Genomic DNA, 17,319 nt, shown 5'->3' on the forward strand with positions numbered 1-17,319 from the left:
GCTGAGCTCTACCTCTGTTCCGTGGAATTCGGGGGTGGTACGCACAGGGCAACTGAACAACGCTATACAAAGCTAAAAGATAGAAAATAAAGCATTTAGGAAATAAAACCTACCCCCCCCCGCACACAAAATAGGATTGTGAATACCGCCTCCTGCCTGATAGATCTAATGAAAAAAACAATTGATCTTACCAGATCTAATTAATATCTACCAAAATCCATTAAAAAAAAAACAAATTTCAGTTGAGGGGGGCTAACCCGTATGTATTCCCATCCCCCGCACACAAAATTGGATTGTGAATACCGTCTCCTGTGTAATAGATCTAATGAAAAAAAACAATTGATCTTACCGGATCTAATGAATATCTACCAAAATCCATTCAAAAAAATTCAGAATTTAAGCTGGGGGGGCAACCCGTATGTATTGCCATCCCTCGCACACAAAATAGGATTGTGAATACCGCCTCCTGCGTGATAGATCTAAGGAAAAAAAAACAATTGATCTTACCGGATCTAACGAATATCTACCAAAATCCATTAAAAAAATCCAAATTTCAGTTGAGGGGGGGCCAACCCGTATGTATTCCCATCCCCCGCATACAAAATAGGATTGTGAATACCGCCTCCTGTGTGATAGATCTAATGAAAAAAAACTGTTGATCTTATCGGATCTAACGAATATCTACCAAAATCCATTTAAAAAAAATCCAAAACACAAAAGATCTAACAAAACTTTTGTCTGATCAAACCTGATCTAATGTGGAGCTATCGCAATGAGTAACATTTTGTTGAAACTAATGTTAAGGGGGGGTGGCTATGGGTTAGTATTGTTAATATTGCTTATTTTAGAGTAGATCTAACGGAAAAAAAAACCAGTTGATCAAGCCTGATCGAACAAAGATCTAACAAATGCAATGTCAACCCTTTGTCAAACTGTGGTAGTCATTTATTTTGTGTTTTTTTTATTACACAAATTGTACTTCAGGTATGGATGTACAGCTTCTGGTATATGTCCCTGTCACACAACACCCCAATATGTGTTCAGCAACATCTCCCGAGTACAGTAATATGACCAATGCATGGGTTTGTTGGTAGGTAAAATGCCACATTTGGGAAGTGCACCTTTTTTTCAACTTGGAACTTTAAGATCTGGTCCTAATGCCCCCATGTCCTATTTGGGCCATCTTTGAAGCCAGCTAATTCAATTTACCCCATCAAACCATGTATTTTTGAAAACTAGACACCCCAAGGTATTTCAAATGCTGGTATTTAACCCTTTCCATGCACAAGATTCTACCACCAGCTTTCGCCATAGTTTATGGTAGTAATTGTTTTTGTATTTTTCTCAGCAACATCTCTTGAGTACAGTGATACTACCCATGCATGGGTTTGTCTGGTTGTTTGGGGGCTAAAACATTTGGGAAGTGTGCTTTTTCCTCATTTTGGTCAGTCTGTAAACAAAAATGAACCTGGCCACTAAACTTACCCCAACAAACCACGTAGACACCCCTGGAAAGCTGGGCTCCACTGACCTGCATGGTTGGATGCAATACCTGTATTCAACCTGCCAGGGGAGCCAGAATTCTCAGGAGGGTCTGTTTATTTTTTTAAAGGACACCTGCATCTTGCGAGTGGAAAAATCTCCAGCAGTGGTGGTTGCGACTGCTCTCCTGAGAGTTAGCAGTATGTCCTGGGCTAGGTGATCAGGGTCGCTGAATGGTTCGTTATTGAGGCATTTCAGTGACACCGTTGAATCTTAGGAGGCGATCGTTGACACGGGAGAAAACTGAGGTGGATATGCATGTAGCACTGTGAGGAAAAAACACAAAGGTTTTCCAAAGCAGTTGGCCTACCCCAAGCAGAGACACAGCACTACCAGTGATCTACGCAGTAAGGAGCAGCTGGTCCTCAGCTACACGAAGAATGTGTATATCCCCCCCACTATACACAGTGTGACTTTTCCGGTAGCTGCAGCTTCCTGGCGGGGGGGGGGGGGGTCATGACAAAGTAACTTTGACCCTTGCCTTTTCCTTACAAGTAAAGAGCCTAGCAGCTTCCGCTGTTGTTGACTTTACCATGTGACCAATATAGCAGCTTCTTATTGGCCAGACAGGCCTGTCCTGCTGCTGTATGGATTAGTTTCAAGGGAGATCTCTTATCTCCCAGACCAGCCCATTTACACCATGAAGGCTGCGCTAAACTGGTTTAAAATGTGTTTCTCACTTTTAAGTCATGTAGCAAAAAGATATATGACATCATATCCTGGTGCTCCACAGCAAGGACAGGGAATGGAGGACCTGGAAACTTGAACAACTGAACATGAAAGTAAAACCAGAAAGGACAACAAATCAGTATGAAACACAGGCCTTTCAAAGCCTAACATGATTAAAAAAAGATCTTCAGCATTTAATTGAAGGTAGAACAAATGAGTGCATTTAACAGGTATGTGTTTAATCATAGGTGTGATTACTAATTTTTGGGTTTGTCTGTAGTCTCACATTGTTAGGCAGTCGTCTTCTTATTGCTACTGTATTCCATTGCTGCATGTATTACCATACGACATCTGCCTACTTATACATACACCGCATTTGTATTTCTGAGTGTGCCAATCTATTAGTGTGTATATATTATCTTTAAAGATGACTAAAAGAACAATGTAGGATTAAACATCTCCGTGGTAATCTCTTAGAGACTTCCCACACTAGTGACTAAGAAGAGCTGCTTTGGCACTGATAACCCATCAGCTGTTGTTTGCCTCTATCCCTCACTCCTACCTTTCCTTACTTGCCCTGTGCTGCACATGATTATCTGACATTGATACAGGCTGACACATAAGCTTGTCACCCGACAATAAAACACACTAATCTGAGCCTCTTGTTGCAGACAATGGGCATCTGAGGGGACTTTTAACTATCTCTTCTCTGGAGCAACTCCCAAGGGTTTTTGTTAACTTAAGTACCGTAGCCACCATATGTGGGTTTTTTTATTAAGATAACCCTTTTTTGTATAATGATGTACCCAAACAATTAACACATTCTTTTTTTCACAACAAATAGGGCTTTCATTTGAAACCATAGAAACATGCAACAAAATAATAAGAGCCTTATATAGTATGCTATAGGGTAGTACTTTCTATAATTAACAGGTTTGGGGTGTGTAGCGAACGGGGGCAGGGTGGTTATACTTTTTACATGTATTTTTTTTTTTATAAAGTGATTATGCGATTGTGTGATCAGGCATCCCTTATGCAACAACTTGTCAATGCTTGTGCCAGCAGCGGTCACAAATGTTCAGTCAGCAGGAAACCAGTGATGCCAAGAGACAGCCTGATCTCCCGTGTAGCGGCAGGGAAATGTACCTGCTTCTGCAGGAATGTCATATCGTACTTGTACGTCCTAAATGGCTTTTACAGAGAAATTCTTTTACATTATTTGTACGCCTTTAAAGGTTCTGAACACTTTTACATTTGATGTGAAATCCAACACTAAAAACCATTATATTACTTTTGTTATTGATGATTATTAATATACTTTTTAACGTTTCACTTAAGATCTGACATAACAAAGGCTGTTTCGTCATATGGTTCAATTGCAAATGCACAAAATGCATTTCTGGATGCAAATGAATAATTGTCATTCGCTTCATTATTTTAAAAGTTGGTAATCTATAGAGTTGAAATCAATGTTGTCAATAAAATGAACCTTATGTTACTAAGAGCATATGAGTTCAAGTGCCCTGTTTGACTGTGGCATACTTAGAGAACAAAAAGTGATTAATGACACATAATGTTTATAATGAGGATACAAAGAAATTGAGAATATTCTAGAGCAGGGACTTCTGTACCAGTTTGTCTAAATGTGTGTTGATATTATTGTCAGTCAGTTTTAACCCCTTCAATCCCAGGAGTTTTTGGTACCTCAAGTCCCGGGGCAATTTTGCTGTTTTTGTTCTCTTTTCCTGTGAATAGTGTACCCATGTAAACATACCGTATTTCCTCGATTATAAGACGACCCTGATTATAAGACGACCCCCCAAAATTTGAATTAATTAACTTATGAAAAAAAGAAACAGCATGAATATAAGACGACCCTATAGGAAAAAAGTTTTACCAGTAAATGTTAGTTCATGTAAACTATGTGAACAAAAGCTATGATTGAGAAAAATATTTTGTTTTTATTTCCTTTTATTTCAACCTGCCCCCCCAGTTATGCATATCTGCCCCCAGGCTTGCCACTCTGCCCCAGAAATGCCTTATACCCCATATATATGCCTTTTAACCCTCTAAATGCCACTGTGCCCCATGATACGCCTTTTAACCCTCTATATGCCACTGTACCCCATGATACGCCTTTTGACCCCCTATGTGCCACTCTGCCTCCAGAATTGCCTTATACCCCTTTATGCCACTCTGGCATTTAGGGGGTTAAAAGGCATATTATGGGGCATAGTGGCATATAGGGAGGTATAAGGCATTTCAGGAGACAGAGTGGCGTATAGAGGGTTAAAAGGCATTTCTGGAAGCAGAGTGGCATTAAAGGGTTTAAAAAGCATCTCACAGAGCACTCTGCATTATACCCCCCATTTAACACTCCCTCCCCCTCCCTCCTCCAAACTTACCGGTGCTTCTGAGTCCCCGGTGCTTGGTCCGGGCAGCGTGTAGAGCTCTACGCGAATCGCGTAGAGCTCTACACGCTGCCTGGACTAAGCACCGGGGACTCAGAAGCACCGGTAAGTTGGGGGGGGCATAACACAGGAGGATCCAGGTCCTCTGCATCTGAGGCCCCAGTGCTTAGTCCGGGAAGCGTATAGAGCTCTACGTGATTGTATCGCGTAGAGCTCTACACGCAGCCCGGACTAAGCACCGGGGACTTAGAAGCACCGGTAAGTTGGGGGGGGGGCATAACACAGGAGGATCCAGGTCCCCTGCATCGCTGCGGGAGATCTGGATCTTAGTCTCATAATCAGACCTATTTGAGGTCTGATTTAGGGCTGCAACTAACGATTATTTTAATAATCGATTAGTTGGGCAATTATTTTTTTGATTAATTGGATAAAAAATGCAATTTTTTTTAATTTAAAATAATGTAATAAAAAAGTACAATTTACACTTTCATCTCTTTATTGCAATGGCCTCTCTCTATTCACCTTCTTATTTTACTGACATAATAATAAAAGCTACAAGAACCCAAACACAGTGTTTCTCAAACTAGGTTTTAATACAAAGTTATTAGTAAATATTACTTCATATGTTAACTATTTTTCATATTTAATAAAAACTGAGAAAAAAGCCTTGTTTATATTTTCTTTTATTTACCAAACTGCCCCAAGTTATGCACATCTGACCCCCAGCTTGCCACTCTGCCCCCATATATGCCTTATACCTCTTATATGCCAGAGATTCCACTGTGCCCCCTGATATGCCACTATGCCCCCGATATGCCTTATACTCCTTATATGCCAGTGATATGCAACTGAGCCCCCTGATATACCTTTTACCCCCAGATATGTCTTATGCCCCCCTGATATGCCTAATATCGATATGCCTTATACCCCTTATATGCCTTATAACTTCCAATATGCCACTCGCCCCCATTTATGCCTTATACCTCCCTATATGCCACTGTGCACCCTGATATGCCACTCCGCTCCCCATAAATGCCCTGCACCACCCTGAAATTCATTATACTTCCTGATTCACCACTCTGCCTCCCCCAGATATGCCACTCTGAAATTCATTATACCCCCCATACACCACTCTACCTTCCCCTATACACCATTCTAACTCCCCCATTTATGCCACTCTGAAATTCATTATACCCCCCATACACCACTCTACCTCCCCCTATACACCACTCTAACTTCCCCAGATATGCCATTCTGCCTCCCTGAAATTCATTACACCCCCATACACCACTCTGCTACCCTGAAATTCATCATACCCCCCCATACACCACTACAACTCACCCATACACCACTCTGCCTCCTCCCCCCTCCCATACACCACTCTGCCTCCTCCCCCCTCCCATACTCCACTCTGCCTCCTCCCCCCTCCCATACTCTACTCTGCCTCCTCCCCCTCCCATACTCCACTCTGCCTCCTCCCCCTCCCATACTCCACTCTGCCTCCTCCCCCTCCCATACTCCACTCTGCCTCCGGTCAGCAACGGAGGTTCACAAGACACCAGAGAGCCGGGTAGAGAGGCAGAGTCGCGTATGGGAGGGGGAGGAGCCAGAGTGGTGTATGGGAGGGTGGCTCCCATACACCCCTCTGACTCCTCCCCCCTCCCATACACCACTCTGCCTCTCTCCCGACTCCCTGGTGCTTTGTGAACCTCCGTTGCTGACAGGCACTTTCACTGCAGCTTCATAGAAGCCTCAGCGTAAGTGAAGGGCAGTAACGGAGGCACATGGTTTCTCACTCTCCTCCCCGAGATCCCCCTGCACCGATCAAACTGATCTCCATGCAGGTCCTTACAGACGTGCATAGAAATCGCAGGGTCTGGGCCTCATCAGGCAATCCGGAAGGGATCGCGTGATCGGGCAGTTTAAAATGTAACAGCCGTTACATCAGATCACACAGCAGAAAGCCGGCGATGCTGGCTTCAGCTGTCAGGGGGGAGTCCAGGCTGTCAAACGACGGCCTGATCTCCCATGCAGCGGCAAGGATGTGTCCCTGCCACTGCAAGAAGGGCTAGACGTACTGTTACTTCCATAGGGGATTCTTGAGATGCGTTTTTTTGACGTACTGGTACTGGACTGAAGCGGTTAATGTTATTGTAATAGTGCTAAGGAATCTGATGCTCTATATAGTAAGTATAATTACTCAACACATAGTTAATAGTGCAGAAACATGAAACAGTGAAGAAAGCCAGTCTTGCAGCATGTCTCACCTTGTGGTTGTAGTTTGTAGTCGGTAGAATAGGCCTTCCCAATGATATTCCACACAGGCCTTAAACAGCCAAAAAGCCCCTCTAGGAAGCCACCATTTCCACTCCCAGAGTGGCTAAAATGTATTCTGATGTCCTCAGTACCACTGCTGTTCACTCCATCTCCTGAATGACTGCTACCCTGGGGTGGACAGTTCTCTGCTTCGTCCTGGTCTCTTATCTGCAGGACACTGTTCTCAAACTGGTCTCGGGAGTCCTCACTGATGGAGGTCAGGACAGCAGCAGTGATCGGGCTGCTGGCATTCTCCAGGCCATCATGCTTATCTTGAGTTTCTGTAAGGTGGTGGCTGGGGTTGGTATGGTCACTGAATGTTGCTATATAGTCTTTATCATCCCTTATAGAATCAACTAAAAACTTGGGAGGTGACCAGCTCAAGGGCTCATGAGGACTTGCCATGGTACCATTAGTTTGAATGGAGCATTAAACCTCCAGATTCCACCTCTTAAAAGAATTTCTTCAACTTAACTTCTTCCTGGTGTGTAGGACACATGCACCTATAGAAAAAGAGCAATTAGTAAAATATCAACCACACTTCTTAAAACATAAACACTTGATGCATTAAATATTTACATTTTAAAAATATATACATTTTATAATTTTCATTCAAATTTATTTTGTTGAGTGTTTTCTATAAAAAAATGACCAAAATAAAGCGTATTCATCGATGTTATCTATTTTCCAAGATCTCATACTTTTACAGTGGTAATTTAATATATACAATATATACTATATATATAGGGCTATAATGCCCTAAATGAAATATGGACCAAGTGTAAAAATCTTTTGAATAAAGTTTTGAATTGTGCATGTTCAGCTTTTGATCATGTGGCTTCCCTGAAAACATGTCAAGCCTATGTATTTGGAGCGCCACTGTCTGACAGTTTAAGCTTAGATGAAACAGAACAATAATGCCAAGCACACCAACAAATCTATAACAGAATGGATGAAAAAGAAAAGAATCAAGGTGTTACAATGGCCCAGTCAAAGTCCAGACCTCGACCTGATTGAAATGCTGTGGCAGGACCCTAAGAGAGCTGTGCGTTAACAAATACAAGCAAACCTTAATGAACTGAAGTAACGTTGTAAAGAAGAGTGTGCCAGAATCCCTCCACAATGATTTGAGAGACTGATACAGACATACAGAAAATTAGTACTTCCAAGTTATTTCTGCTAAAGGTGGTTCTACAAGATATTGAATCATAAGATATACCTAGTTTTTCACACATGGCTTTTTCATTTTGGCTTTATTTTTGTTGAACAAATCATTACACATTGTAATATGTCAGGTGGTGTTGTTCATCTTAGATTGTATATGCTTAATTTTTTGACCTGCTGAGGAACAGACGATTGTCATTATGTCTTTATATGTAAAACCATAGAATTCAAAGAGAGTGTACTCTTGAAACAGCGGCACTGAAAAAATATAGTTTCTTTAGCTTTTTTTTGTTTTCGATTTGGTGTGTTTATTTATTAGCTGTTCTGAATTCTATACACAAAGATTTGCTAACTGGGTAGGCAGTATTTACCTTATAGCACAGAATGAGCACCAGCTCTGCACAGTGCTCTCACATGTAATTATCTAGAATCCACTATACAGGAATTAATAGAGCATGACCATGTCAGAGCTGAACCTCTGGTGACAGCTGCCTACCATCCATAGCCTGTCCTTGGGTGGAATAAACTCATTCAACTTGAAGGTTATTAGATGTTCTTTAAGACTAAAGTTTGATAACGACAGTCCATTTTAATGACATATCCAGGAGACTTGCAATCCCAGAAAAAAAGAAGAGAAAAAAAACAAACAATCTGTTACCATTTAGGGCATAATAAAGGTTAATAGTCTTATTTTAGATACATACACAAATACGCACATTATATAGACAACTTATTATTCCTTCATATGCATTATATACTTGATAGTATGAATGTAAACATCTTCTATAAATCTCTTAGACTACTCTGTTCCTGGTATTAAATGCACTGTGGTGCATTATGTCAGAAATTATTGAAGCATACTCTATTCCTACTGATTCAGTAGGAGGCTGCTGCTTCCCACTCAGAGGCAGACAAGGTGTGTGTACAAGGACACCGGTGTCTGTGGCATGGCTTGTGCAATTAATTGGTGCCATTTACTAAAATAAAATCACAAAACCCAATGTGTCCTCCAAGGAAAGAAGATGTTTGGTTGAAATATTCTGTTTTAGAGAGGTGACACAACCCATGTGCCCTTCACCCTAGCCCAGGGTGTCTGTAGTGGACATGGCTTGCATCATCCATTATTAGTGACTCATGTCGGCCTTTACACACGCCTGCCCATTAACACACACATACACAAACTGCCCTTACATGCTGCCTTTACCCACACCTGCACATTAACACACATACACATACGCTACCCTTATACATGACTGCCCCACACACTGCCTTTACACATACCTGTCCATAAACACACATGCACTGCCCTTACACACACCTGTCCATTCATGCTGCCTTTACATATACCTGCCCATTAACACATATATACACATACACTGTTCTTACACAGGACTGCCCATCCATGTTGCCTTTATAACCACCTGCCCATTAACACACATATACACATACACTGCCCTTACACACACCTGCCCATAAACACACATATACACATACACTGCCTTTACACACATATACACACACACACAAGCTTACAAACATACAAATACCTACAGTGCTCTTACACACACACACTATGTGTGTGTGTATATATATATATATGCATACACACACACACACATTAGGGCTGCAACAACTAATCAATAAAATTGATAATCGATAATGAAAATCATTGCCAACGAATTTCATTATCAATTAGTTGAATCGATTTTTATCGATTATATAATGAGGGTTTTTTCAGAGCAAATGCCATGAAAAAAACCCTTGTTTTATAATCTGTTTCATTCAGTGTGATTCACAGCAGTTACTACTTACCAGTCCCTCCCTGTAGTCACACTGACGATTGGCCCGCCCCTTTCTTACTGTCTCTCCCTGCAGTCACACTGACGATTGGCCCCGCCCATTTCCTCATAGCGTACACACTGCTCAAACTCATCTAACTGTGAGTATAAAATAAATATTTGGGCGGCTGAAAGTTAGGGGAGGTGGGGGTTAATTCAGGGGCAGTTATGGCTAATGGAGTGTTTAGGGTTCATTTGGGGCAGTTATGGTTAATGGGGTGTTTAAGGTTAATTTAGGGGCAGTTATGGTTGATGGGGTCATTAGGATTAACTTTAGGGAAGTTATGGTTAATGAGGTATTTAGGGTTAATTTAATGCTGAGGACTGAGGGTTAATTCATTTAATAAGGTTGACTTAAGGTGCAGTTAGAAGTAAAGGGGGCAGACTAAGAGGAATCTAAATCCTGGGGGCAGTGAAGATTAATCCTGTATTTATTTATAAAAGTATTGTGTCAGTGAGCTGTGAACGAGTCTGTGAATCTACAAGAGCACTATGGCATATCGGGGGGTATAAGGCACATGTGGGGATATAAGGCATATGTGGGGAGGGCGGAGTGGCATATGTGGGAGGCAGTGTGGCAAGCCTGGGCTCAAATGTGTATAACTGGGGGGGGGCAGTTTGGGAAATAAAAACAAGAAAGGCATTTTTATCAAAGTTTTTTTATTCTGCTGTTTTGTTTATTAAATTATTTTAAATAAATGAAACATTTACATTTATTTTTTATCCAATCAATCGAAAAAATAATCGGCCAACTAATAGATTGTGAAAATAATCATTAGTTGCAGCCCTAATACACATACATACATATACACATATATACACACATATATACACACATATACTGCCCTTACATCCCTTTCTCATCCTCCATCTTGTCATGGGAGCGTGAGGTCTGTCATTTCAGGCCTCTGCTTTAGTACTCCCTAATCACTATGCGCCGGCTATTGTAGCAGAGCATGGGGGTACAACATCATGAGTAGGGCTGGTTGGGGAGATCACAATCTTGAAGCTGCCTCAGCACTCCCCTTAAGAATGGCCCAGGGGAGGTGGCCTTTCCACTTGCCTCCTCCCCTATAGAATCGCTCTTTTTAGACCGCGAGGCCCATGGGAAACTGCCCAGTGGCTGATCAGGGAGATCCAGGGATATACCTACAGTATTTAGTACTCGGGGTCCTGTATGTGGCCTGATGACCGCCTAACGCAGGCCCGTTCAATCTCCCCCTGCGTAGGAAAAGAGTTTCCTCATACAGTGTGCGAGCACCATAGCAGTAAGCTGCTGGCCTGTGTTAGCCGTTGGTCACGCCCTTGATGAGTGGCACCTGGGATGTACCACCACCCTCGCCCCCTTTAGGTATGCTACTGGGGAGGCCCGTGATCTTCCCAACTAGTCCCACAGGACTCGCCTCACCCTTCCTACGGCCCTAGGTGGTTAAAAGGAATTTCTGGAGGCAGAGTGGCATAAAGGGGGTTAAAAGGTATATCATGGGGCACTCTGCCTCCAGAAAAGCCTTCTGCCCCCCATATAACACCCCCCCCCGACTTACCACTGCTTCTGACTCCCTGGTGTCTGGTGGGGGCAGTGGGTGGAGGCCGGCATTCATGTAATTAAAGGGGCCGGTGTGCACAAAGCTCAGCGGCTGTTTTGAATGTGGGTCTGCCGGCTGCCCAGCCCACAGACCTGCCGGCCCACTGGGAAATCTCCAGGTATCCCGATGGGCCAGTCTGGCCCTGGAGGGGTATTTTTCAGGGCATTTGCTGGAAAAAAACCTAGTCTTATAATCAAGCAAATACGGTATATCATTATATATCATAACATCTCTTGGTATTCATCTTTACATAACTAAACTAACTCTAATTTAAGTGTATTCTTGTATAAAAAATGTGTTGTATTGTTAGATGTGTTGTGGTGAATTAAATATAAAATTTTAGCATAATCTTGCATAAAAAAGGCCACAACAGTGTCCATGGTATTACATAGCACAAAACCAATATTTGCCATTTAGTATGTCCCGTGTTTGTATAGATCACTGGGCAAGAATACTCCCCAAACCCTCTAAGAGCATGACAAAAAACAGTAGCAAATATATACTGGATTAGGCCTACCGTTTCAAAGTGAACACAGGTTCAAAACAGGAAAATGTTGGTGCAATAGGGTATTGTAATAGGCAGGGGCGTGCTGGGCCGGGGGGGGCAATTGCCCCCCAGGCCGCCCGAAATCTAATCTAAACGGCCACTGGGTGCTGATGCCCCTGGCCGGCGCTACTATAATACTTTTTTTTTAATAAATTTTTTTTAAAAAAAAGTATTAAAGTAGCGCCGGCCGGCGGCATCAGCACCCAGCGCCCGTGTGCGATGGCCGCCTGGTGATGGGAGCAGCATGAGGGGTGAAAGTTGAGTGCGAGGGGGCGGAGCTTTCACCCCTCACGCTGCTCCCATCACTATGCGGCCATCAGATTGTTGGAAACCTGATCTAAACGGCCGATGCGTGCTGATGCCGCCGACTGGCGCTACTATAATACTTTTTTTTTTATTTAATATGGCAAGCCGATCCGGCTTGGCATATGAAATAAAAAAAAAAAAAAAAGTATTAAAGTAGCGCCGGCCGGCGGCATCAGCACGTATCTGCCGTTTAGATCAGTATTCAAGCAATGTGATGGCCGCATAGTGATGGGAGCAGCGTGAGGGGTGAAAGCTCTGCCCCCTCGCACTCAGACTGCTGGAGCACCGGATGTCGTGTCACTGGCATCCTGTTCACGTAGAAAACAGTCTGCTGCTATCACAGGACGGAGGCCTAGACGAACCCCCCCCCCCCAAGTAGAAGAAGTAGAAGGTTAGTAAACCAATTAATTTTTTTTACAAACTATATATTTTTTTTGTATTCGTTAAAAAACAAAAAATAGGTGTGTGTGTATGTTTGTGTGTCCGTGGGGGACAAACAATATAGTTCAGCTCCCCAGTGTCACCTCTGTCCCCAATCAGCTCCTCCCAGTGTCACCTCTGTCCCCAATCAGCCCCCCATGTCATTGCTGTCCCCATTCGGCCCCTCCCAGTGTCACCTCTGTCCCCTTTCAGCCCCCATGTCATTGCTGTCCCCATTCACCTCCCCAGTGCCACCTCTGTCCCCACTCAGCCCCTCCCAGTGTCACCTGTCCCCAATCAGCCCCTTCCAGTGTCACCTATGTCCCCTTTCAGCCCCAATGTCATTGCTGTCCCCATTCACCTCCCCAGTGTCACCTCTGTCCCCAATCAGCCCCTCCCATTGTTACCACTGTCGCCTTTCAGCCCCCCATGTCATTGCTGTCCCCATTCAGCTCTTCAGTGTCAGCTCTGTCCCCAATCAACCCACTTTAGGGTATGATCCTGGTAGGGTACTAATATTAGCCTTTACAATTTCCCTGCTGCTGTGTACTATACTTCCCATAATCCTCAGCCAGTATCATGGGGACATTAGGTTTTGATTTTTTTTTACCATCCTTTGTTGCTATTACATTTACTTATGTTAAACCACATTTGAATCATCTTTGTATTTTTATAATCAATATGCGTTAGAAAATCAGGAAAATATGGGCATGTATTGTGGGCTGATTCGGTGGCACAATGGGCCACTTGACTTGACTTGCCCCCCAGGCCTTAGGCTGCCAGCCCTCCCCTGATAATAGGTGATCTTTTATTTTAAAACCAGAATATCTTGCAGGTATACCCCACATTAGCATACACAAGGTGGTTCAGAGCATGTATGTAAAATGAAGCATGTACTAAAAGTAAAGCACTACCTCTTTTTACTTATCAATGCATGCACTGTAGTGTAATCGTCAGGCATTTCCACCACAAAACACTTAAAGGGCCCTCAAGAAAGACAAAAGATGCTTCAATGACGTTATGACAAAAGATGCTTCAATGACGCTATGACGTGCTGGTGTCTGTCATGCTGTTATGTGTCCCTTCTTGCAAAGGGAGCCTACATTAACAGTGGTCCTTACTCGCGAGTATCCTTAAAGTGGGGCATGCCTGTATTTGCAATTCCTTGAAGCCATAAAGTTGCAAACACAAGTGATATATATTTGTAATTCCACTTGTTATAATTTGTACGTGTTACACATTTTTTATGTCCTACCCATATGCTGGGAGGACGATACTGGCATTAGTGTTATAATGTAAATACATCTGCATTCAAGCAGTTTGTGAAGAAGCCAAATCAAACAGCATGTGACAGGGCGGAGACTGTAAAACATGAAAAGTCCAGGATTTCTATCAGAGAGGTAGACTAGCACGTGATTTCTGACATAAATTTCTCACAGAAATGTTTAAAGGGACATAATGCATATTATAGCTTAAATTCCTATTGTGTTCCTTTTGCAAAAAATGTGGGAATTCTTCAGAATCCTCCATACCCATTTGCCCCTTCCCCTGACCCCCATCAGGAGATGTGTTCATGTGACATACTGTCAGTCTACTGAACCCTCCTGCATATGTGTGGACTGTGCACCCATTGATTTTAGCGGTAGCGCTTTCCTACCACTGATTGGCTTCTTCAATTAGCGAACCAGTGGTGCAGAATGTAGGGACACTGGGGTGTTAAGCTGCAGCTCCTATCTGGGGTAAGTACCTTTTTCTTGTTTTTATCCAGTTAGAACAATGCACATGGAAGTACTTGCAAGTACTAAACAAACATTGTTCTTTTACGGGCTTACTGGAACACTACAGTGTCCCTTTTACACTGACCATTTTACAGGTCAGGATAAATTGTCGCAAAATTGTTTTGCACCCAGAAAGATGGCTTGGAGTCACATGAAATTAATTTAATTATGTTGTTCAAGAGAAAATATAAATGGATTGGTAAGTGTTTAAGTGTTCATCTCAGAATGTTGCCGGATATGTGTAATAGAGTGCAATACATACTGTTACCTCACTAGTCAGAAAACAGGCAAAGCCAACATAGTTGTGAGGTAACCAACAAACCGGCCATTGTACCGTTGTGAACAATTACAACGTTTTCATTTGGATGCAATACATTTGATGTCAGAAACATTACTTACAGTAGTATACTCCTTGCCCTATTTAATCTAATTAGATAAAGAAATAAGGCTGCATTATGATCAAGAAAACTGCTTGGACACATGAATCAATTTCATCTTAACTACTGTTTGTCACCACTTAGAAAATTTGCCCAAGTGACCCCATGCAACAGTACTATATCAGCAGGAAGATAGCAAACGTTTATACTGTGTAAAGCCATATCACAGTGATCTTTATTAGCACTTCCACATATGTTTACTAGTATTTTTAATGTCAGTCACACGATTCTAAAATGCCACTAGACATTTAATTTATTCTAAGCCACAACTGCAAGGGTTGTTTCTAATCCTCCGCTATGGCAGTGTGTACACAGATTATTAACCCCTTCGTGACAAAGGCTGATTTAATTTTTTGTACCCTTCGTGACAATGGGCGTTTTAACATTACCGCGCTGCTCGTGTTTAGCTGTAATTTTCTTCTTTCCCGTTTACTGAACCCACACAAGTTATATATTGTTTTTTTCAGGACAAGGGCTTTCTTTGTTTTGATTGTATTATCATTTACTATTTAAAAAGTATAATATATGGTAATAATATAGAAAATTTTGAAAAAATACTTTTTCTAACCCTTTACTTGAAAAATCTTTTACTCATTGTCACGGATCTGGCTAGTCCAACCGACTACCTCCGCTGTCCTGTGCTCCCTTAGCCTGGGACACCACACACTCTCCCCGGTTCCCCAGTCACTAGCCGAGACTCAGTGTAGGGTAAAACCAACGAAAACGAAAAAGATTTATTTCTCACACACAGGGCTGGATATATCCAGCAAAACACACATTAACATAAAACAAGATATTGGGATACAAACCCGCCCCTTAATCTGCCTCCCAGAGACAAGAGGGGCAGTAATGGGGCTAACAATACAATAGGGTCCCAACCTCCACTCAGTTCCAGGGTTGGCCGGGGTAAATGTCTGTAGTGGTGGAACTGGGGAGGGTGGGGGAGATGGATTTATACAACATTGAACTAAAACAATGGTGGTCACTCCCTGGTTGCAGATCCTGGCTGTCTGCCAGAGATAATCCCCTCAGCAAGTGATGGGATGATATACTGCTGGGGGTAGCCACAGAAGTCTTTACAAACCCAGGGCCCATAGTCAATAGGGAGGAGGCTGGCTGTCAGGCCTCTCCAGTGGCCCCAGTGATGGAGGGTTCCGTCACACTCATCTATAAAAGATAATGAAAAAACCTGCTAAATAGATTCTACTATTCGTCCTGAGTTTAGAAATACCCAATGTTTTTGTTTTTTTCTGCACGTTATGGGGCAATAAGTACAGGTAGCATTTTGCTATTTCAAAACCATTTTTTTCAAATTTGGTATTTCTTCCCCCCATGTGCCATTTCGGGTATCTTTGAAGCCGGCCAATGCAATTTACCCCATCAAATCATATATTTTTGAAAACTATATGTGTTCAGCAACATCTCCTGAGTGCCGCCTCTTCAAAAGTGCCACTTGGGGCAATTGCCCCACTCTGCTCCATTGTAGGGCTGGCCCTGTTTGCATGCACACATTTTACCACCAGCATTTTTTCAAAGTTTGCAGTAGAATTTTACTTTATGTATGATTTCACAGCTCCTGGTATATGTTGCTGTCACACGGCAAGGATATATGATTTGATGGGGTAAATTGCATTGGCCGCCTTCAAAGATAACCGAAATGGCACATGGGGGGTAAAAATTACCAGATTTTGGAAAAAAATGGTTTTGAAATAGCAAAACGCTACCTGTACTTACAACCAGCCTTTGTCACGAAGGGGTTAATCATTATTTTGCGGTCTAGTGAAGAGAGATAGTGATTTAGACCCTCTTACCGCTAAAATAAGTCATGTGCCTGCTTGGAGTGGTACGCATTCGTGACAGCATGTGTTGACCTCTCAAGGATCCTCAGTGCCTCCGTGGTACTATTTGTGAAACCATATCGCCAACATAGCACTGGATCTTTGGCACAATACTATTTATCCTCCTGCTATGTGTACAATAACTGACTCCAGCTGATCAATTAGGTTTCTTTAATACACACAAGACAACAGCAGATCACCTTGGCAGCAATTAAACAAAGGAACAAAAAGCAGAGATAAACTTCCTTTTAGAAAACTGGCCAGACAACCTCTTAGCTGACTTCTGGATAACACATAAGAGAGGTCCAGAGAAATACAGGCGCCAATAGTGTTGCCCATTTCATAGTATATCATATCAGTACTTTACTGCATCTTTTAGCATTTTAATGTCACATAATCTGTGTACAATCTATATCTCCAAAGATGGTGTACATGGTGTCCGGGTTTATATATATATATATATATAT

General features: G+C 42.4%; 1 protein-coding gene across 1 annotated transcript in view; it reads right to left on the reverse strand.

Moving 5' to 3' along the window:
• The window catches only part of MAP3K13 (mitogen-activated protein kinase kinase kinase 13), a 54,605-nt gene that overhangs the window by 23,119 nt on the left and 14,167 nt on the right, over positions 1-17,319 (reverse strand). The window contains exon 2 of the mRNA XM_053471758.1: positions 6,890-7,441. Coding sequence (XP_053327733.1) covers positions 6,890-7,343 — 454 coding nt within the window. The 5' untranslated portion in view covers positions 7,344-7,441. The remainder of the gene's footprint in view (positions 1-6,889; positions 7,442-17,319) is intronic.

The sequence above is a fragment of the Spea bombifrons genome, chromosome 7 (genome assembly GCF_027358695.1).
Source record: "Spea bombifrons isolate aSpeBom1 chromosome 7, aSpeBom1.2.pri, whole genome shotgun sequence".
Taxonomy (NCBI): domain Eukaryota; kingdom Metazoa; phylum Chordata; class Amphibia; order Anura; family Pelobatidae; genus Spea; species Spea bombifrons.